At 40.3% G+C, this 24,705-nt stretch overlaps 1 protein-coding gene across 1 annotated transcript in view; it reads right to left on the minus strand.

The window, feature by feature from the left end:
* LOC126214871 (disintegrin and metalloproteinase domain-containing protein 10) overlaps nt 1–24,705 on the minus strand; it is a 409,342-nt gene that overhangs the window by 22,753 nt on the left and 361,884 nt on the right. The window contains exons 14-16 of the mRNA XM_049941518.1: nt 16,422–16,536; nt 15,856–15,990; nt 3,525–3,729 (exon numbers count right to left, since the gene is read on the minus strand). Coding sequence (XP_049797475.1) covers nt 3,525–3,729; nt 15,856–15,990; nt 16,422–16,536 — 455 coding nt within the window. The remainder of the gene's footprint in view (nt 1–3,524; nt 3,730–15,855; nt 15,991–16,421; nt 16,537–24,705) is intronic.

Here is a 24,705-nt window from a genome sequence, read left to right on the forward strand (position 1 = left end):
ACCCATTTTCTAGAGTGTCTAGTAGGTATTTGTGGCTAATGTGATCAAAAGCTTTTTCAAAGTCAACAATGAATAAGCTACCTTTGATTTTGCTTTCTGCAGTTGTGCCGATGGCATCTCTGAGTGTAAATGCGACAGTTATTATGTTTCACACAAATATGGCACAGTACTCGCACACCCCTCAGCTTTTCCCCAAAACACCTTCCATCCTCATACTATTCTTTGGGTAGTTGATGTTTGGAGACATAACATTGCTATTACATGTAGTCTGCGAAAACCATTTCATAGGTGGTGGCCACTGGTAAATTGTGTATATGATTGGAGTTAACCCCCCAGCATCAGTTAAGGCCTGAAGACGATGCACTGAAGCACCAAAACTGGTAGCCATGTCATAAAGAACATCATAAGGACAGCTGTAGATGTTCCATTTTATTACAATATTATTTTGAAGTCAGCCCTGAGGAGTGTGATAGGCCTTATCTGCTCTATGCTCACAATGTTTTCCTTTTTGGGTAAAAGAACTATAATTCCCTCTTTCAGTTCCTTTGGTACCGAGTCACTATACCATATGCCATTTGCCAAATCCAGTAGTACCGTAATACTCTGAGCATGCGCAAATAATATCAGTAAAATCCAGTGCAAAGCCCAACAGGAGCCAGCATTTTCCTCTCTGACCCTCAAAACCTGCTAGTTTCTTTGTCTGTAAAGGGTTCTTAAACTATGATTCTGTCTTGCAGTGTGAATTGGTTTACTATCTTCTGAAGTACTTCGTTGTGTAGTGCATCAGTAGTTGCTTGTTGGTAAAGACCACATGTAAGACTTTATTTCACGTTGTGTATGTAACAGCTGTGAGGATCTGTCAAAACCTCTGCCGATCATCAACATATTGCACTGTCGCATTCATCATAAGGTATAACGACAAAAATAATTAATTACTGATAATATAATGTAAATGGATACATAAAAAATCTACTCACTCAGCTACGGCAGAAGAACATGCACACACAAAAGGATTTAACTTTTACAAGCTTTCAAAGCCAGTGACTCCCTCTCCTGGCAGAACAGTTGAAGGGGAAGGAAGAGAGGTACAGTTCAGAAAAGTCACCCAGAACCCCACGTCAGGGGTGACTTACTGGATGGTAAGTCTCCCCTGACCCCGTGTGTTCTGGGTGACTTTTCTGAACTGTACCCCTCTTCCTTCACCTTCAACTCTTCTGTGAGGAGAAGGAGCAACTGTCTCTGAAAACTTGTATAAGTTAAATCCTTCTGTGTGTGTTTTCCTCTGCCACCTCATCATAAGGCAATTTCATTTTCAGCTATGTCTTTTTGGTGGATATGAGAATAATGCCTTCCAAACAGTGTCGCCAGGCATTCATTATTTTGGCTTTGTATCTTTTCCAGAAATATTTTTGTTTTGAGTGATTGATAATACTACAAGGAGCATTCATTAAGTAATACAACACTTTTTTTTCTGAAAGCAGGTTGGTTTTCTTCAGGATTCCAATAGCCCATATTATTCTCCACTCTTTTGGCTACAAAACCTTATTTTTCAACATAATCTCCATTCAACGCGATGGCCCTGTGTCACCTTACTGGGAGGCCTTGTACGACTGCACAGTATTGCACCACTGGTCGATGTCAGAGCCAATGTCTTGCAGCATCAGTAACCTCCCTATGACCCACGTACTGTTTCCCGTGGCGTGCATCCTTCATTGGGCCAAACAGATGGTGGTCAGAAGGTGCGATATCTGGGCTGCACGGTGGATGAGAAAGAACAGTCCGGTGAAGTTTTTTGAGTTCCTGCCAGGTATGCAGACTTGTGTGAGGTCCTGCATTGCCGTGGAGAAGGAGAAGTTCGTTTGCTGAAGTTGTCTCTTCACTTTGCTGCACTAGCCCAATACACATCACTTCAGAGTCGATTACTGCACCACGAGTGAAGACACCGACAGAATAAACCCTTCAGAGTCCTAGAAGAAGGCCACCCTTACTTTACCAGCTGAGGGTGCGGCTTTGAACTTTTTCTTCGGAGAAGAAGCGGTGTGGCTCCGTGCCGCAGATTGACGTTTTTTTCTGGTTCGAAGCGCTGTACCTGTGTTTCATCACTGTGACAATGTCCAATGAAAAAGTGTCACGATCAGCCTCCTAATGCGTGAGCAATTCCACACAGGTAGTCCTTCATTTCTCTTTACGGAATTCTGTTAGGCAGTGAGCAGGCAGTGAGCAACCCAGTGGGCAAAGTCCCCTGAGTACCCCATCTGGTGATAAGAGTGTGTCAGCACTACCAACAGAGTGGAAGAGTTGAGCAGTGAGGTGTTTGGATGTGATTTGTCAATCACCTCACATTCCAACATTGCAGGAGTCACAGCTGTGTCCAGCCAGACGGCACGGGGGAGAGTGGAAGGTTTGCGCAAATTTAGGACTGTGACAGATGCCTCGCCCGATGTCTCATCGTGCTTTTGTTCACTGCCATGTCTGTAGACATACTGCAAGCACCTGTAAAAATCTGTGATGCTCTTGTTTTCCACCAAAGGAAACTCGATGACAGCTCTCTGCTCAGAATGCATCTCCATTACAAATGCCATTTTGAAGGTTACATATAACGCGATCACTTGCCAGAACTTCTGGAACTATAGGGGCTAAATCAGGAATATTTCGCAATGTCCCACAACAAAGTCCACATTTTTTCAACCGAAATTGGCCAAGAAAAAAAGTGTGTTGCATTACTTATTGAACACACCTTGTAGATCACCACTGTGCTTTGGTGTAATAGGGCCACCATTCCAGAGTGCTGGTGCATCTTATTTTGCATTGAAGCATTGCTGCCATTTCTATTGCATTGCCTCATCAAGTCCTAGGTCATTGAGAAGACTTATACTGTGTTTCCATTATCCTCTGCCATGGTATACACTTTGTCAGAGCAAATTAATGTAGCATTGGTAGGCACCTTTGCAAATATATCCATACACTGTTCATCTCTGAAAAATAAACCCATGCACTGTCTACCTCTGTAGATATACTCAACACACTGTCCATCTCTGCAAATAAATCCATACACTGTCTACCTCTGCAGATATACTCGACACACTGTCTACCTCTGCAGATATACCCGTGCACTATCTACCTCTGCCATTATATCCATACACTGTCTACCTCTGCCAATATACCCATGCACTGTCTACCTCTGCCAATATACATCTGTATACTCCCCACCTCCACAAATATACGCATACACTGTCCACCTCTGCAAAATACCTGTACACTGGTCTTCCACTGCAGATATACTCATACACTGTCCACCTCTGCAAATATACCTGTATGCTGACCACCTCCACAAATATACCTGTACAAACTGTCACCTTTACAAATACCGGTATACCCACACATTGTCCCCTTTACAAATATAACTGTACACTGACCAGCTCTACAAATATACTCTTACAATGTGAATTTCTGCAACCTGCAAATACACCTATACAGAACCCCCCCTACCAAGTCAGATACTCGGAATGTCGGCGGTTGCCTACCTGTGGCACTGGCGGCGCCCTCGCGCACCCGCCGTTTGAGCGGCAGCTTAGGCCGGACGACGGTGGGGTGCTGCACCGTGGCCAGAGCCCCGTCTCCGCCCTCCGCCGGCAGCCGCACTGTCTCCGTCGTCGAGCTGTGGACGATCGTCACCTGCTTCAGCTTCTTCGCGCCCGGCCGCTTCCCGAGCAGCTTCGCGGTCAGTACCTGCGGGCACACGGGAGCGTCTTTACTATCGACAGACTGTGCTCCGTGACAGTGTGAGCAAAAAAATAATAATTTAAGAGGAAAACAATATGTGCATTGATCGGATCCTATTCTCCAGATATGTCTCTCTGACCTGAAGTTCTGCTACCTGTACCTCATTTTGTGTACACAGGATGATTCTGTGGTGGTGATACAAGCCTTTAGGGATGGAGAAGGAGTATTAATTTGAGGTAAGGAACTCTGATCCAGAAATGACCGAGTCAAAAGTTATAGGCAAAAATCATTCTTTTGATTCTGACAGTGGAATACATGTAGTGGTAACTTTGTTGCTAAGACTGTAGGGTATGCAACTTTAAGAGGTGGTAGTGTGGATCAAAAGAAGGAGAAAATGTCTACTAAACAAGAACTCTAAATCACATACTACATACTACGAAACACATCTCTTCTACTCCAAGCTCTTTGCTTTTCATATTTTGGGAGGTGGTAGTATGGACCAAAACGAGGAGAAAAATCTAGTAAATATGGTTTCTAAAGGGCATATTTTAAGAACTATAAGCACTTGTTCAGTAGAAAAGTTGTTTTTCACACTATGTAAGATAAACATAGAGCTCTTAAAGAGCTTGCAGTAGAGGAGACCTCTTTCACAGTGTCAAAGATGAACAAGTGCTAATACCTGTTAAAGATGCATTCTAAAGCCCATGTTTAGAAGACTTTTTTACTTATATCTTTCTGATGAACCTGCCCCTAAAGTTTGTTGGTGTGTTTTTTGGACAACCTGTATATCTCCTGATCTGAAGTTCTGCTACTTGTACCTCATTTTGTGTGTTCAGGGTGATTTCATGAAGATGTTGGAAACTTTTAGTGATGGAAAAGGGTATATGTATCAACTTGAGGTAAGGAATGCTGGTCCAAAAGTAACTGACTCAGAAGTTATAAGCAAAAATCATTCTGATAGTTCAGACAGTGGAATGTATGTTCTGGTACTGTTGTTGCCAAAACTGTAGGGCAGGCAACTTTCAGATTCGGTAGTACAGACCAAAACAAGAAAAAAATGTCGAGTAAACATGGGCTCTAAAATGCTATGGGCACTTACTGATCTTCCTTACTGTGAAAGACATCCCTTCTACTGCAAGCTCTTCGATCTCCACATTTTTTGAGGAGGAGTATGGACCAAAATAAGAAAAAAGTGTTCTATACATACAAGCTCTGAAGTGCACACATTATGAACTATGAGCAATTGTTTGGTGGAGGAGATGTGTTTCACAGTAGCGAAGATGAACAAGTGTTCATAGCTTTTAATGTATGAAGTCTGTTCGAAAAATTCCAGAACATTTATAATTTCACATCAATGGTGTGTTGGAGTGAAATGCAGTTGACATCCCTGCACATGCCTGTATTTAATGTGTAAGTGCCGGAAGTTTCATTGTTGTATGGCAGAGTCAGAGGAGCGACGTGTCTGCGTTAACTTTGTGTGAAACTCGAGAAAACCTTTAGAGACACACTAAATGATGCAGGAAACATACAGTGATGAGTGCTTAAGCCATAAAAAGTGTTACAAATGGTTCACACACATTTTAAAAATGACTGGACGAGCGTTAAAGATGACACTCGTTCAGGACACTCGTATCAGAAATGTCAATGAAATTGTGCGTGCCAATCGAAAACCGACTGTCCGATAGATTGCAGACGAATGTAACATTTCAGTTGGATCGTGCCATGAAATCCTCATGCAGCATCTCGGAAAGCATCGTATTGTCACCAAGTTCATCCCATGACTCACGAGTCAAGACCCAGAAAGACCTTCGCCTCGCAATTTGTGAACAGCTTTTGGATTGTGCACATGGCAATAAGATCTTCCTCAACAGAATCGTAACTGGTGATGCGATGTGGGTCTACAGTTATGGTGTTGAGACCAATCGGTCGGGAAGATTCTGCAAGACTTTGTCAGGTCAGGTTAAATGTCAAAGCCATGCCGATAGTTTTCCTCGACTTTGAATTCACACCACGGGGACGATCTGTTAATCGATGGCATTATCAGGACGTATTGCAAAGGCTGCAAGAAAATGTGAAAAGGAAACAGTCTGAAATGTGGCAAGACAATTCGTGGCTCTTGCAAAATGATAATGTACACCTATATTCATCCCTGTTGGTGTGTGACTATTGCACAAAAAAATGAAATAACTGTGCTGCCTCATCCTCCATAATCACTAAACCTTGCTCCTGTGGACTTTTTTATTTCCAAAACTGAAATCCCCTTGAAAGGATGAAGATTTTCAACAACAGACGAGATAAAAGAAAATTCGCAGACAGCGCTTTGCACGATCCAGTAAGAGGTGTACCGATATTGCCTTTGGAAGTGGAAACAGCACTGGATGCAGTGTGTCAATTGTGGATGAGAGTATATCAAAGGAGAACATGCACAATAGGTAAAATATAAGCATAGAAAAAATTAGTGGGCAAAGTTCCGGAATTTTAGGAACAGAGCTCATATTCATTTTAGAGCCCATGTTTACTAGACATTTATTTCTTGTTTTGGTCCATACTACCGCCTCTGAAAGTTGCCTACCCTACAATCTTAGGAACAGCAGTACCAGTACAAGTACATGTATTCCACAGTCAGAGGTATCAGAAAAATTTACTAAAGTTGCACTTTCCTTTGCTGTAACTGGAGTTAACCCTGTTTAGAATATAGTCAAGAATTTCACCATTTATGTGTAGGAATTGCATGTCATCTTTCGATGTAAGAGCTTATAGAGGAATTGGCATTAATCAAAATCTTTCAAGAAATCAAATAAATTTATGACATTCTAAGAAAACTGAAATGTCTGTAGTCCGTTGCATAAATTTCAAATTAAGTAAAATATTCACATACACCACTCTAGCAATGTGACAAGTCATTCACTGTTAAATGCAAGAGTAATCTCATATATTACATCTCATGTGTTACAACTATTCTTGCTGATACTCTAAAATTCATATTTTTATTTTCTTATATTTATCTTGTGTTGTACTAATATCAAATAGCTTGGGATAAGAAATTTAAACTAGCAAATAGACAAAACTACCTGGAACTGGAATTTTCCGTAGGGAATTACATATCACTGGCACAAAATGTTGTTCAACTTTCAGAATCCATGCAGACAAACAAAACAGTCAGGCGATACAGTGTTTCAGATTTTTTGTTTGGAGATGGTATAATATGAGTCAACAGTCTACAGAATTTGAACTATGGTTATGGGAAAATGGGAGTGCTTCTGCTGCGCTATGAACTTAAGTACATTTCAGGGTTCATAAATATATGTGATGAAACTGTGAAAAATGAGTGCAAGTAATCTACATAAACATCTGGAAATAAGACATGTCACCTGTCAGCAGACAGGTGTTTGAATAAATGCCATTGTTGTTGCCATGGTCTCCAGTTTGATGCAGCTCTCCACACTAATTCCCTCTATGCAGGCCTTTTCACCTCCAAGTAACTTCAACAACATACATCCATTCGAACGTACTTCTGTGTTCATCCCTAGGTCTCCCTCTACATTTTTATCCCCCCCCCCCCCCCACACACACACACTCACTCACACTTCCATCTATTACCAAACTGACAATTCCTACAAGCTTCAGGTGATGTTCTTATCAACTGATCGCTTCTTTTAGTTAAATTTTTCCCAGTTCAATTCAGTACACCCTCATCAGTTACACAACTTGCCCGTCTAATCTCCAACATTCTTCTCTAGCATCACATTTCATAAACATCTATCCTCTTCTTGCCTGAACTATTCATCACATACATTTACTTCTGTGCAAGGCTACACTTCAGACATATACCTTCAGAAAAGATTTCCTAACACTGAAATTTATTTGACATTAAGAAATCTCTCTTTTTACAGAAATTCTGTTCTTGGTATTGCCAGTCTGCATTTTATACCCTCCCTACTTCAATCATTTTCAGCTATTTTGCTGCTCAGTTGCAAAATGATTTAGACAAAATATATGTATGGTGTGAAAAGTGGCAACTGACACTAAAGAATGAAAAGTTGAGATCATCTGAATGAGTACAAAAAGGAATCCACTAAATTTTGATTACATGATGAATTGTACAAATGTAAAGGGTATCGACTCAAATACATACAGGGTTATTACAAATGACTGAAGCGATTTCACAGCTCTGCAATAACTTCATTATTTGAGATATTTTCACAATGCTTTGCACACACATACAAAAACTCCAAAAGTTTTTTTAGGCATTCACAAATGTTCGATATGTGCCCCTTTAGTGATTCGGCCGACATCAAGCCGATAATCAAGTTCCTCCCACACTCGGCGCAGCATGTCGCCATCAATGAGTTCGAAAGCATCGTTGATGCGAGCTCGCAGTTCTGGCACGTTTCTTGGTAGAGGAGGCTTAAACACTGAATCTTTCACATAACCCCACAGAAAGAAATCGCATGGGGTTAAGTCGGGAGAGCGTGGAGGCCATGACATGAATTGCTGATCGTGATCTCCACCACGACCGATCCATCGGTTTTCCAATCTCCTGTTTAAGAAATGCCGAACATCATGATGGAAGTGCGGTGGAGCACCATCCTGTTGAAAGATGAAGTCGGCGCTGTCGGTCTCCAGTTGTGGCATGAGCCAATTTTCCAGCATGTCCAGATACACGTGTCCTGTAACGCTTTTTTTGCAGAAGAAAAAGGGGCCATAAACTTTAAACCGTGAGATTGCACAAAACACATTAACTTTTGGTGAATTGCGAATTTGCTGCACGAATGCGTGAGGATTCTCTACCGCCCAGATTCGCACATTGTGTCAGTTCACTTCACCATTAAGAAAAAATGTTGCTTCATCACTGAAAACAAGTTTCGCACTGAACGCATCGTCTCCCATGAGCTGTTGCAACCGCGCCGAAAATTCAAAGCGTTTGACTTTGTGATCGGGTGTCAGGGCTTGTAGCAATTGTAAACGGTAAGGCTTCTGCTTTAGCCTTTTCCGTAAGATTTTACAAACCATTGGCTGTGGTACGTTTAGCTCCCTGCTTGCTTTATTCGTCGACTTCCGCGAGCTACGCGTGAAACTTGCCCGCACGCGTTCAACCGTTTCTTCGCTCACTGCAGACCGACCCGTTGATTTCCCCTTACAGAGGCATCCAGAAGCTTTAAACTGCGCATACCATCGCCGAATGGAGTTAGCAGTTGGTGGATCTTTGTTGAACTTCGTCCTGAAGTGTCGTTGCACTGTTATGACTGACTGATGTGAGTGCATTTCAAGCACGACATACGCTTTCTCGGCTCCTGTCGCCATTTTGTCTCACTGCGCTCTCGAGCGCTCTGGCGGCAGAAACCTGAAGTGCGGCTTCAGCCGAACAAAACTTTATGAGTTTTTCTACTTATCTGTAGTGTGTCGTGACCGTATGTCAATGAATGGAGCTACAGTGAATTTATGCAATCGCTTCAATCATTTGTAATAGCCCTGTACTTAGGGATTGTAATTTCAAATAATTTAAATTAGAAGAATCATACAGATAATGTTTAATGTTGTGGGGAGGGGGGGGGGGGAAGCAAATAAAAGAATGTGTCCTGTTGGTAGACCACTCAGAAGATGCAACAGGTCTATAAAAGAGTCTGGTTAAATTACGCTCGTCACTGTGCAGTACGGGATCCTCAACAGATAAGATTGATAAAGGACATAGAAAAACTTCAAAGAAGGGCAGCCCATTTTATGTTATTGTGAAACAGGGGAGTTTGTGTCTTGGTTTGATACGTATGTTGGGGTGGCTGTCATTAAACCAAAGGCATTTTTTGCTTGTGGGAGCATGCAGGAATGAATGTGGTGGGGAGACAGTAGGGCTGCTAGCTGAGTTAGGAGGTTGGAAGGGGAGGGAGAGGCAGGAGGAGTGGAGAAGGAGGAAGTAGGGTCCTTTTCCTCTCCTGTACTTCTCTCCTCTCCCCTCCCCCCCTCCCTCTTTCCCATCCCATCCCTCACCCCCCAGTTCAAACTTCCCAACTGCTCCTAGCAGTCCTACCCTGACCCCAACACATTCATTCCTGCATGCCCCCACAAGCAGCTCTACATCTTCCCTCATTCTTATCCTGCTATCCCTCCCCCCATCCTGCCCCAGCCATCTCCTAATCCTCACCACCCACAGTTGCTTTTCCCATCAGGTGCACTCGATGTGCGCAGCCCAGTCTCAGCAGTCAGAGACAGTAATTGTGTGTAAATGTATAGCAGTCTTTTTGTTGTGCTTCTGTGCAACTCAGAGTCTCTTCAATATACTGAGTAGCAAACTATCTTTTCATAATGTTGTCATTATTAATTTTTGACACAATAATTTAATTGGATAGATAAAAAATCTAGTCACCGAGTGGCGTAGGAACATACACATAAAAGAGAGTTGAAATTAGGCAAGCTTTTGGAACCAGTGACTCCTTTCTCAGGCAGAAGCGTTAAAGGGAAAGAAAGAGGGGTGAAGAAAAAGGACTGGAGAGGTCTAGGAAAAGGGGTAGATTTTGGAAGTCACCCAGAACTGCGGTGAGGGGAACTTACCCCATGGGATGAGAAGGAAAGACTGATTTTGGGGAGTGCATTGGACAAGACTTTAACCTGAGAGCTTAAAGGTGGAAGACAGGGTAATATGCAAGACAGAAATTACTGATTAAACTTCATGCATGAAGTAAGAGTGAGAAACTAAGTGCATTGTACTTAACAGATGTGGGAGGGGGTGGTGAAAAATAGACGGGTAAGACTATGGGAGATGTAGAAAACTAAAGTGGAATAAAGGAAAGAGTAGATACTGTGAAGAAATGCTGAGACTGAAGAAATTAACATAAATTAAGGCTAGGGGCACGGTGAGAACCAAAGACATGTAGTGCTAGTTCCCACCTGTGGAGTTCTGAGAAACTGCTGTCTGGGGGAAGACTCGAGATGGCGCGTGAGGTGAAACAGACACCGAGGTCACGATCGTCATGCTGTAGAGGATGCTTTGCAACGGGATATTGTGTGCTGCCAATATACACCCTATGCCTATGCCCATTAATCCTAATTGATAATTTGCTGGTAGTTGTGCTAATTTAAAGGCCAAACAGTGTTTACATAATAGCTGGTATATGTGTGTCGTTTTACAGGTGGCTCTCCCTTTGATGGCATATATTTTGCCAGTTACAGGGCTGCTGTAGGTGCTGGCGGGAGGGTACATAGGGCAGGTCTTGCAGCGGAGACGGTCACAGGGTAGGGGCCATATGGTAAGGAGTTGGGTGCAGAAGGAGCATAGGTCCTGATAAGAATATTGTGGAGATTGGGAGGACGATGGAAAGCTAATTTAGGTGTGGTGGGCAAGATTTCAGACAGAATAAGTCTCATTTCAGGGCAAGATTTTAGGAAGCCATGGCCCTGTCAAAGTAGCTGATTAATACATTCCAAATCAGGATAGTACTGAGCCATCAGTACTGAAGTTGTTTTCTCGAGGGATCAGCAGTACCAGGATTGGACATGATGACCCAGGAAATCTGCTTTCTAACTAGGCTGGTGGGGTAATTACATGCAGTGAAGGCTGAGGTGAGAATGGTGGTGTATTGCTGTAAAAAGGCAGCATCGAACAAATATGTTTCCTGCAAATGCCAAGGATGTACGGGAGGGAATATGTGACATGAAAAGGATGGAAACTGTCACAGTGTAAGTACTGTTGTTTGCTGGTTGGTTTAATGTGGGCGGAAGTGTGTAGCTGGCCTTCAGTGAGGATGAGATCAACTTCAAGGGAAGTGCATGGGATTCAGAATAGGACCATGTGAAACTTAATTAGGAGAACGTATTCAGAGATTCAGTGTCACCGTGAATCGATATATAAAATATGTAATCACTGTATCTAAACCAAACCAGGGGCTGAAGCCTTATGGATCGCAGGAGAGCCCCCTCCGAACTACCCGTGAAAATCTGACATGGGAAGGAACCAACCTGGTTGCCATGGCTGTACCCCTAATCTACTTGTAAGTCTGCCCTCAAATGTGAAGTAGTTTAAGAATAAAGTTGATTAAGATGAGTAGGAATGATGTCATAGGTTTGGAATCATGTGGGCACTTAGTGAGGAAATTTTCAGCAGCAGACAGACCATGTACATGGCGGATGTTGGTATGGTGACAAGCAAGGTGTGTGGTGGGAGTGGGACGGGCACAAATTTCAGACGATCTTGAAATGGTCAGTATCTTTGATAAAGGAGGGACGTATTTGTACTACGGATTGCAGGTGCCGATCAGCTGAGGCAGATATAACATTCGATGGGCGCTTTGAAACCAGCAGCCATAGATCAGCCAGGAAGATTGGGTTTGTGGATCTTAGAAAGAAGGCCAAAGATGGGGGTGTGTGGTTTAGGTGGAGTGAAAAGTTCTATGGACTGAGGTATTAGTCCTTGTGAGGTGCCTGAGGTTTTACAGAGGGGACTGCAGGCCAGTATGAATCATAAGAATGGGATCTTGGTGGCAGATGCTGTATGTAGAGGTGTCCTCTATACCCTCACGTACATGGTCTGTCTGCTGCTGAACATTTCCTCAGTCAGCATCCACCTGCTTCCAAACTTACGACATCCTTCCTATTCACCTTAATCAACTTTATACTTACCGACAACTAATTCACCTTTGAGGGCAGACATACAAGCAGACCAGGGGTACGGCCATGGGTACCAGGATGGCTCCTTCTTAACCCAACCTTTTGATGAGTCGCTTGCAGCGTGCTTTCCTGGGATCCGTAAGTCCTCATCCCCTATTTTGGTTTAGATATACTGATTACATCTTTACCACACGGACTCATGGTGAGACGACCTGTTAAAATTTTTGGAATCTCTGAATACCTTCACACAGTTAAATTTCACATGGTCCTACTCCGAATCCCATGCAACTTTCCTCGATGTATATCTCATCCTCATTAACGGCCAGCTACACACTTCCGCCCACATTAAACCGACCGAGAAACAACAGAACTTACATTTTGACAGTTGCCATCCTTCAAATGTCAAAAGTTGCCTCACTTACAGCCTCGGTATTTGAGGCAAGTGTATTTGTTCAGATACAGACTCTTTACAGCAATACACCACCATTCTCACCTCAGCCTTCACGGCATGTAATTACCCCACCAGCCTAGTTCAAAAGCAGATTTCCTGGGCCATCATTTCGAATCCTGGTACTGTTGAATCCTCCAAAAAACAACTTCGGATTGCACCACTGGTGACTCAGCACTATCTTAATTTGGAATGTATTAATCAGCTACTTTGACAGGGCCATGACTTCCTAAAATCGTGCCCTGAAATGAGAGCCATTCTGTCTGAAATACTGCGCACCGCACCTAGAATAGCTTCTCCGCAATATTCTTGTCAGACCCTACGCTCCTTCTGCACCCATCTGCCTACTCTATGTCTCCTACCTCTGTGACTTGCCCTGTGCACCCTCCTACCACCATCTACAGCAGCCCTGTAACTGGCAAAACATAGACAAAGGGAGAGCCACCTGTGAAAGGACACACGTCATATACCAGCTGTTATGTAAACACTTTCGGCCTTTTACATTGGCACAACTACCACCAAATTATTGATTAGGATAAGTGGGCATAGGCAGAGGGTGTATACTGGCAACATGCAATATTCTGTTGCACAGCATGCTCTACAATATGACAATCGTGACCTCGGTGCCTGTTTCAAGACAAGCGTCATCTGGATCCACTCGGCCTTAATTTATATTAATTTCTTCCATCTCGGCATTTCTTCACTGTATCTACTCTTTTCTTCACTGCGTTTTAGTTTTCTACATCTTTCTTTGTCTTACCCATCTATTTTTCACCACACTCCTCCCTTGTCTGTTACATACAATGCACTTAGCTTTTTGCTCTTGTTAACTTTTGTATGATGTTTGTGCAGTTATCTCTGTCTTCCACCTTTAAACTCTCAGGTTTTCAAATCTCATCCGATGCAGTCCCCAACAATCAGTCTTTACTTCTCATCTCATGCAGTACATCTCCCATGACCGGCAGTTCTGGCCGACTGTCCCGAAATCTGCCCCTTTTCCTAAACCTCTCAAGTTCTTTTCCTTCACCCCTCTTCCTCCCCCTTTAACCCATTTGCCTGAAGAAAGAGCCACTGGTTCTGAAAGCTTGCCTAATTACAACTCTCTTTTATGAGTGTGCTCTGCCACTACCAGAATTTTCCACTATTCAATTTAGTGAAGTTCATAAAGGCGTCTATGATGAATCTGAATTTGTGTTGATGAGGCATCTGGAGAGTTACTGATAGTTAACACTGAGACTGCAGATAGATATTAAAACATAAGAGGTTTCTATCAAACTTTAATATAATGGGACAGATAAAAAATCTACTCACCAAGCAGCAGCAGGGGAACACACATATAAAGGTACTGAAATTTGCAAGCTTTCAGAGCCAGTGACTCCTTATTCTGGCAGAAAGGATGATGGGGAAGGAAGAGGGATGAAGGAAAAGGACTGGTGATGTTTAAGAAATGGTGACTTTACACATGTGTTCTCCTGTCACTGCCGGTAGATTTTTATCTTGGCCGATTACATTATATTTTCAAAAATTTATTTCTATCAAATTCTGTGTTCCAACATCTGAGAATGATGCCACCAAACCCACCATTTACTTCTCACTGTTGTAAACTTGTTACATATGAGCATTTTTATGTACAGCTTCTTCTCTGGTTGACAGTAGATTCATAAACAATGTGTGAGCACACACACAGTAACATATGCTATGCCACCCCAGTTGCTTAGACATTTTCAACAACCCTTCCTACCCATCTAAAACCCCAAATCGCCCACCTAATTCTTGATGACATGCATCCATGTCAAGTACTATTTCCTCACTCATTAAGAAATGTAAAAATCCAACTTTCCACTGCACAGATGGTTACCACTGAGCTGTGTCAAAACACAAACTCTATGACATAGTATTCAAATATGCATGTTCCCCATAATGCAGTCGCTTCATGTTTCATACTAATGTGACCTCATCTTCGAACTATCACTCTAGCACACCAACCAATCTCACAATATCCTTTTCTTGAACCTCTATTAGAAATGGATTTTCTACTTGCCTCTTCTCTTTGCCTGTAAATCTGTTTGCTCTGTTTTCACTCTCCTTTTTCTCATGTTACTTTACTATATTTCCTTGTTACTTACTATTTTTTGGTACATGTTCTTTCTTACAACATGTTTCTCTAATGACCCATAACAGTTCTCAAGGAGCTAGACAGGCTCCACTGTCCAACACTCGATACTCCACATTCGAAGAGATTGAAACTCTTTCTTCACAATTACATTACAGGTGCTGCGTGATAATAGTAATTACCTTATTTTTCTTATATCTAAAGGTTAAATAGCTATAAACAAATAGTTTTGAGGATACAAATTTTTACAAGAGATCATTGGTGCATAATTTTGAAGGAAATATATACATTGAGATGAGTGCATATTGGAATAGCAAGAGGGGAGGGTCTGTGCTTAGCTTGTCTCTAGAAGCTGGTTTAGTTGTAGCAAATGTAAAAACTTTATTTTATTTTTTACACGGTGCTGGGGTACAAGAAGGTAGCAACTCCCCAACCTACTGTAGAAAACTTACGTACGGCGAATAAAGTTTGCCCGCCATCTCTGTGGGAAGAGAGATGAAATACAGAACATATTATCATAGTTTTCAGATAATCATGATTATAAAATATTTGAAGTCATAGAGGGCTGCTGTTGAAGGAGGAAACAAGCTCTGTGTATCACAAGGGAAGTACTTTGGTAAACGAAGCAGTTATCAAATAACATGAAAATTTACTATTTTTATATAGTAATTTAGAATTTTCACAATATCAAGTCTGAGTTATAATAATTAAACAGAGCTACATGAAACTGATGCACATGAAAATAAATTGGAATAAAACATATTTCATTCTTCAGAAAGTGCATTCTTATTTGTGTGGTGTCCTCTTCAACTTGTTGGAAAACTGAGAATATTTCCATAGCTGATGAGGTTTTATTACTGATATTAATATTTATAAATCGGGATTAAGTTTAAAGTGATTATTTAATGAAATTTTCACATAAGAAACACAACCATGAAGAAAGCTTAACCATTACAATCCAAATTGCACAAACCATGAGGAGAATGACTCCAACCGCAATGAAGAGCACAGCATACCAGTACTGTATGACCCATTTCTTGAACGAGGCAATGCTCTCGTCCGAAAGGAGCAGTTTGCGAAGTGTCGCTAGAGGTCCTGACGGGTCGACCTGGAAATTCGTGGGTTTTGTTTTACACAGTCATTAAAACCAATTAGCTATATGAAAGGGGAGGTTAACTGAAATTAACCTTTTGCTATTGTATCTGCTCATAACTTTGTTGAGTGTGTGAAGGGGCTACACTCTAGAACAACCCTACCGTAAAAATATCTTTTAATTAATTTTAATTTTAATTTAATTTGGAATTACTTTATGTAGTTTCTATCAAATAAATAGATCTCAAATTTGAAGCTCCTAATTTTATCACAATATAATTATGATAAAATAAAAGGTAAAATGGTGTGAGAAGGTTACAAAATAAGAATTGTTCCTAAAGCAGAGAGATCAATCGGAAATACACTGCAAAGAGAAGTACAACTAAATAAAAATTTCTGGTTTTGCAACATGTGGCATACAGGTGAAGGTGCAAGACGGGGTCTCACCTCGCGACATTTCTGGAAGACGTCACAGTAACCGTTGTAATCGTTGCACGGTGTTCCCGGTTTTGCATACATGTCAGGTACATCGTACGGATACTGGTTCCATTCAAATGACGACCTGTAAGGAAGTAATTGGGATGCACGTGTAAAAATGAACAAAACACATTTCTGAGCACTGAGCATATTATTCAATAAGAAAAATATATTTTCCTGCTGTTATACTTAGAACTTAATATGAATATCAATTTTTCTAATCTATTTGCTCCTTCTCTGTCAGAGAAACTAAAAAAGAAAAGAGAATAAAAAATAAAAATTGTGAAGGATAAGTTTGAGAAAGTCATTAGTGGCTGAGAAGGGCCGAAAAGTGAGGAATGGATGTTACTTAGTACTTGTTCCCACTGCTTTTATTCCCCTGATGTCACCTCGAAAGCTGAAGCTTCCCACTGAAAAGTTCCTTTAAAGTGTTATGGTCACATTGTTTAACTGTTTCTCATACTGAGTGGAATATAAAAAATACACAGAAGATTTGGAACTGAAAGAATACAAGGAAAGGCAAACTTCACGAGAAAGAAATTTCTTCTCCAATAATGATACACAAAACCACATAGTAAGGGCAAGATAGGAAGATTAAGGCAGTATGGCAAGGGAATGTGGCTGTGTAATTTTCAGAGTGGCTGCCCCAGTCTTTTACCTCAAACCAATTCATGGAAACCATGCAAAACCTAAATTTGGATGGCCAGAGATCTGAACCACTGTTATTCCAAACGTGAGTCCGGTGTCTTACCACTGCACTGGTCAGCTCGTTGACTGAGCATAAAATGTCACCTGAAATCGATTTAACCCTTCACATCTTTACAGGACGATTCTTTTGCTGGTTCATTCCTCAAATGTGCCTAATATTCTGCAGGTACTTATGCCTGATATAGAGAAAGACTGTTCAGCTGTTGTAACTATTAACAGTTGAAATCACAAGTGCAGAAAATGTCACCAAGAAAAAGTTTCAAAGCGTGTAAATCTTGTTACAAGTCACTAACTGCTTTCATTCTCAAATGCTGGATGAGTAGTCTAGACCAGTGGCAGTCAAACCTGATTCCTACTGCCCACCAGTTGGCATTTCAGCTTTCATGGTGTGTGGTATGTATGGTTTTAGAAAGGTTTTCATAAAATTTTGAAATAAAGATTTTGGTAAGTAATTATTATTATTATTATTATTATTATTATAGGCTTTAACTTGCTATAAATTACATTAGATTAGATTGTACATTTCGTTCCAATTCATTGTTAGCGGGGAGGTCCTTTGGGATGTGGAACATCTCAGCAACCAAGAATACAGAATAAATGTTTACAAAATGAGAACAGATATGCTTATATCTTCCATAAAAGGGTATAAAACTTGTCACCAAATACTAAATGTTCATATTATGAAAAAGATAGATTGCTACTCAACATATAGTGGAAATGCTGAGTCAGTGCAAAGCTTACCAGGGAAGACACCGTGGTTATTGTGGGAGGGCCAGGGAACAGCATCAACAGAGATCCTGGGTACAGTATAGAGTGTGACCTGGTAAAGATTGCGTCGGCATCGAGACACACCAATGTTGAATTTGTATCTGTCCTGAGACGCCATGACCGGCCTCATTTGAACTCTTCTGTTGGGAGAGTTAATTTGAAGTTGGAACGGCTGCTTGGGTTGGGTGCGGGGGCTCATATTGGTGTGGTTCCTGTTGATTCTCTCAGTAGGTGGGACTATACCAGGCACGGCCTACATCTCAACAGGAAAGGGAAGGGGAAACTGGCTGGGGTAATAGCAGGAAATTTAAGGGGGGGGGAGGCACTGCCATGAATGGTAAAAGACCAGTGGTTACAGGTGTTGGAGCACCACCTTTTTTAGGATAGGTAAGACAGAAAGATGTCAAGTTCTATGAGAGGCCAGGATTGAAACAAATCTTCAGTTTAGGAAAGAAATTAAACAGCACAATTCTAGCACATTGGATCACCAATCATAGCTGTCAATTATAAATTTTCACCAATCACCAGAAATTTTATCTCCACCAAGTTGTATCTCAGTCCTAGGTAATTGCATTGATGAATTAAAGTGACCCAACCCAGTTGACATAATCTGCCTCTCTGAACACCATGTGACCACTGGTATAGGAACTAGGCCTAAGCACAATGAGAAACTCAGACAGGAGAGTACTGCAAATGTTAGAATAAGGAAAGGTTCTCATAAAAGTATAATTAAAAATAATGTAAGTATATTTCATCAAAATATTGGGAGTTTAAAGAATAAAATAGATGAATTTCTGGTTTGTTTAGAAGATTTAGAAGCTGAGGATGAAATAGATTTACTATGCCTGTCTGAGCATCACATTGTTACTGATATGGAAAAGGTACTGATATGGAAAAGGTAAATGTAAGTGGATATAAGCTCTCTGCACATGTAATGAGAGAAAATATGGAGAAAGGAGGAGTTGCCATATATGTCAAAAGTTATCATTGTGCAAAAAGTATAGAAACAAAAAAGTTTTGTGTAGAGAAACATATAGAAGCACGTGCCTGTGAGCTTAAATTAAAGAAAGGCACATCTATAATTGTAATTGTATATAGGTCCCCATCAGGAAATTTTCATCTATTTCTGAAAAATTTGGACTCCTTGTTGTGCTATCTGTCAGACAGGGGGAAGCATATTATTATTTGTGGGGACTTCAATGTAGATTCTCTGAAAGAGGGTAATAGGAAAAATGACCTTGAAGTATTACTCGGTTCTTTCAATTTGACACCCGTTATTGATTTTCCTACTCGGGTGGTAAAGGATAGCAGCTCACTGATAGATAACTTCTTTATAGACCAAGATAAGTTTAACCAGATAAATGCTCAGCCTGTTGAGAATGGTCTTTCTGATCATGGTGCACAGCTAGTTACAATATATGACATAGCTCCATTCAGCAATACTAAACAGTCCTCCAAAGTAGTACGTTCAGTCAACGATTTAACAATTGCAAATGTCAGGGAAAGCCTACAGCAGTTAGACTGGGATGAGGTGTACTGTGAACCTGATGCCAATTTAAAATATAATTTATTTCATGACATTTTTGTAAATGCATTTGAAAACTGCTTCCCCAAGAAAATAGTTAAATATACTCGTAAGAAACCTTGTAACAAACCATGGCTTACTAAGGGTATAAAAATATCTTGTAACCGGAAAAGGGAAATGTATCTGACAGCAAGAAAGAGTAGTGACCCAGAAACTATCAAACATTATACAAACTACTGTGTTATATTAAGAAAAGTTATTAAAAAATCCAGGAGTATGTGTATCATGTCTGAAATCAGCAACTCTGATAATAAAATTAAAACAATTTGGAATATTATTAAAAGAGAAACAGGTCAACCAAGAGCAGAGGAAGACAGTATTACCATCAAATTGAATGAAAACTTTACGAACAAAAAGTCAGAAGTTGAAAATATTTTTAATAATCATTTTCTAAATGTTGTGGATATAGTAGGATCCAGGTGTTCATTAGAAGATGCTAGGCTGTTAATGGAAGAGGCCATACCTATGCAATTTGATACAATTGAAATCTCACCCACTTCTCCCTCTGAAATTAGGAAAATAATAAACTTGCTTAAAAGCAAAAACTCACATGGAATTGATGGCATTTCCAGCAAAATACTAAAAGCTTGTTCTCAACAAATAAGTAAAATTCTCAGCCACCTGTGTAATAGCTCTCTGGAACAGGGCATTTTCCCTGATAAACTGAAATATGCTATTGTTATACCTTTGCATAAAAAGGGGGATAGATCTGATGTCAACAATTACCGTCCAATCTCCCTTCTAACAGCTTTATCCAAAATTTTTGAGAAAGTAATGTATTCACGAGTAGCTTCACATATCTGTAAAAATGAAGTACTAACAAAATGTCAGTTTGGTTTCCAGAAAGGTTTTTCAACAGGAAATGCCATATATGCTTTCACCAATCAAATTTTGAATGATCTGAATAACCGAACACCACCCATTGGGATTTTTTTGTGATCTCTCAAAGGCTTTTGATCGTGTAAATCACGAAATTCTGCTAGACAAGCTCAAGTATTGTGGCATGAGTGGGATAGTGCACAAATGGTTTAATTCGTACCTAACTGGAAGAGTGCAGAAAGTTGAAATATGTAGTTCTCATAACATGCAAAGATCAGCACATTCCTCAAACTGGGGAACTATCAAGAATGGGGTTCCACAAGGGTCAGTCTTGGGTCCTTTGTTGTTCTTATTATATATTAATGACTTGCCATTCTATATTCATGAAGAGGCAAAGTTAGTTCTCTTTGCTGATGATACAAGTATAGTAATCACTCCTGACAAACAAGAATTAACTGATGAAATTTTCAATACTGTCTTTCAGAAAATTACTAAGTGGTTCCTTGTAAACGGACTCTCACTGAATTTTGATAAGACACAGTACATACAGTTCCGTACAGTGAATGGTATGACGCCATTAATAAATATAGACCTTAATCAGAAGCATATAGCTAAGGTAGAATATTGCAAATTTTTAGGTGTGTCCATTGATGAGAGATTAAATTGGAATAAACACATTGATGATCTGCTGAAACGTTTGAGTTCAGCTACTTATGCAATAAGGGTCATTGCAAATTTTGGTGATAAACATCTTAGTAAATTAGCTTACTACGCCTATTTTCACTCATTGCTTTCATATGGCATCATATTTTGGGGTAATTCATCACTGAGGAATAAAGTATTTATTGCACAAAAGCGTGTAATCAGAATAATAGCTGGAGTCCACCCAAGATCATCCTGCAGACATTTATTTAAGGATCTAGGGATATTCACAGTAGCTTCTCAGTATATATACTCTCTTATGAAATTTGTTATTAACAACCAAACCCAATTCAAAAGTAATAGCAGTGTGCATAACTACAATACTAGGAGAAAGGATGATCTTCACTATTCAAGATTAAATCTAACTTTGGCACAGAAAGGGGTGAATTATACTGGCACTAAAGTCTTTGGTCAGTTACCAAATAGTATCAAAAGTCTGACAGATAACCAACAAGTATTTAAGAAGAAATTAAAAGAATTTCTGAATGGCAACTCCTTCTACTCCATAGAGGACTTTTTAGATATAAATTAAGAAAAAAAAAATTAAAAAAATAAAAAATTAAAAAAAATAAAAAAGTTGTTATATTAACTTAAGTATGTTGTTAAGTTAACTTAATTATGTCATGTATTGGAAAATTTGACTCGTTCCAGATCATTACGAAATATCGTATTCATGATCCATGGAACTAGTATTAATCTAATCTAATCTAATCTAATCTAATCTATCCTTCTCATAATATTGTTGAGTACCCCTGGTCTAGATAACCTGCATGCCATGAGTTACACTGCCTCCATACATTACAATACCTGTCTGTAATAACTGTAATACTTGTCTTGATGTCAAACTTTTAATGTAATGGATATATTGAACAGATAAGGATAGCGTTTTGAATGTTGAAATTCTGCCAATAATCACATGAAATATTGAAAATCAAATTTTTGTTGCCCCTGGGAGCCATAAACAGTGCACCATGGACCGTGAACCACACTACCTGTTTAGAAAAACAGAATATCAACAGTTTCTCCCCCCCCCCCCTCCCCCATACAGGTTATTTCTAAATTGGTATCCATACAATATAATAGAGGGAAACATTCCACGTGGGAAAAATATATCTAAAAACAAAGATGATGTGACTTACCGAACGAAAGCGCTGGCAGGTCGATAGACACACAAACAAACACAAACACACACACACACACAAAATTCAAGCTTTCGCAACAAACTGTTGCCTCATCAGGAAAGAGGGGAAGGAGAGGGAAAGACGAAAGGATGTGGGTTTTAAGGGAGAGGGTAAGGAGTCATTCCAATCCCGGGAGCGGAAAGACTTACCTTAGGGGGAAAAAAGGACAGGTATACACTCACACACACACACATATCCATCCACACATATACAGACACAAGCAGACATATTTAAAGATATGGTCTTTAAATATGTCTGCTTGTGTCTGTATATGGGTGGATGGATATGTGTGTGTGTGCGAGTGTATACCTGTCCTTTTTTCCCCCTAAGGTAATTCTTTCCGCTCCCGGGATTGGAATGACTCCTTACCCTCTCCCTTAAAACCCACATCCTTTCGTCTTTCCCTCTCCTTCCCCTCTTTCCTGATGAGGCAACAGTTTGTTGCGAAAGCTTGAATTTTGTGTGTGTGTGTGTGTTTGTGTTTGTTTGTGTGTCTATCGACCTGCCAGCGCTTTCGTTCAGTAAGTCACATCATCTTTGTTTTTGGTATCCATACATTTAGAGATGTATTTTGTAACACCAAATCATCACAAAAAGTTCAAATGAACAAGGGTCTAAAATCCCTTCGCTAGCAAGTTAGAAAAGTAATTTCCTTTAGTGATCCCTGACCGTGTGATGTAGCTCAAATGTGGATTTCTGCTTACATTCTTACTTACAGATGGACTTGGCATTTGTTAATTATTTGTCTGGTTGTCCTTTGTTTAACATCATTGTGTTAGACAAAATGATTTCTGATCATCTTATGGGTCCTATTTCTAGCCACAAATACTTACTGCATAAATGTACCTATGGTATCTAGTAACAAGGTGTTTCAGTTACTTAATACTGTACCTGTAGGCATCATCTAACAGATCATTTTAGTTATTGAGATACCAGCGAGCACTTAGTTTCCAAATCTTTGGATTAGTCGAGGGGATCCATTGTCTGGCCTGCCCTATCACTAGATCTGAATCCAATGGTTTTTTGCCTCTGTGGGACATTTAAAATTGTTGGTATGTTCAACTTCTGTACACAATGGCAACATTCTGAATGAACGTTTCCAAAACGGATTTGACAAAATTTGATGCACTCCAGGAATTTTCAACAGAGTATGCCAACGGATGAATAGCAGCCTCAAGGCACTAATCAAAGCAGCAAGAATCTGCTTTGAGCAATTCTTGTAAATGTATCACATGTAGCGCTGGTAATGCACCTGTGTTAGTGCCTAGTGAAGGATTTTTGCACCAATATTCATACGGATGTAAAAATCCTTCACCCAAATTCATACGGACCCCCATGAACCATGAACCTTGCCATTGGTGGGAGGCTTGCATGCCTCAGTGATACAGATAGCCATACCGTAGTTGCAACCACAACAGAGGGGTATCTGTTGAGAGGCCAGACAAAAGTGTGGTTCCTGAAGAGGGGCTACAGTCTGGATGACTGACTGATCTGGTCTTTTAATATTAACCAAAACGGCCTTGCTGTGCTGGTACTGTGAATGGCTGGAAGCAAGGGGAAACTACAGCTATAATTTTTCCTGAGGGGATGCAGCTTTACTGTATGGTTAAATGATGATGGCATCCTCTTGGGTAAAATATTCCAGAGGTAAAACAGTCCCTGATTCGGATCTCCACGTGGGGACTACTGACAAGAAACAAAACCTGGTTTTCTATGGATCGGAGCATGGAATGTCGGATCCCTTAATCGGGCAAGTAGGTTAGAAAATTTAAAAAGGGAAATGGATAGGTTAAAGTTAGATATAGTGGGAATTAGTGAAGTTCGGTGGCAGGAGAAACAAGACTTCTGGTGAGATGAATACGGGGTTATGAATACAAAATCAAATAGGGGTAATGCAGGAGTAGGTTTAATAATGAATAAAAAAAATAGGAGTGCAGGTAAGCTACTACGAAGAGCATAGTAAACGCATTATTGTGGCCAAGATAGACACGAAGCCCATGCCTACCACACTAGTACAAGTTTATATGTCCACTAGCTCCACAGATGACGAAGATATTGAAGAAATGTATGATGTGATAGAAGAGATTATTAAGATAGTGAAGGGAGATGAAAATTTTATAGTCATGGGTGACTGGAATTCGATAGTAGGAAAAGGAAGAGAAGGAAAAGTAGTCGGTGAATATGGAATGGGGATAAGGAATGAAAGAGAAAGCTGCCTGGTAGAGTTTTGCACAGAGCATAACTTAATCGTAGCTAACACTTGGTTTAAGAATCATTAAAGAAGGTTGTATACGTGGAAGAGGCCTGGAGACACTGGAAGGTTTCAGATAGATTATATAATAGTAAGACAGAGATTTAAGAACCAGGTTTTAAATTGTAAGACATTTCCAGGGGCAGATGTGGACTCTGACCACAATCTATTGGTTATGAACTGTAGATTAAAACTGAAGAAACTGCAAAAATGTGGGACTTTAAGGAGATGGAACCTGGA

Source organism: Schistocerca nitens, chromosome 12 (genome assembly GCF_023898315.1).
Source record: "Schistocerca nitens isolate TAMUIC-IGC-003100 chromosome 12, iqSchNite1.1, whole genome shotgun sequence".
Taxonomy (NCBI): Eukaryota; Metazoa; Arthropoda; class Insecta; order Orthoptera; family Acrididae; genus Schistocerca; species Schistocerca nitens.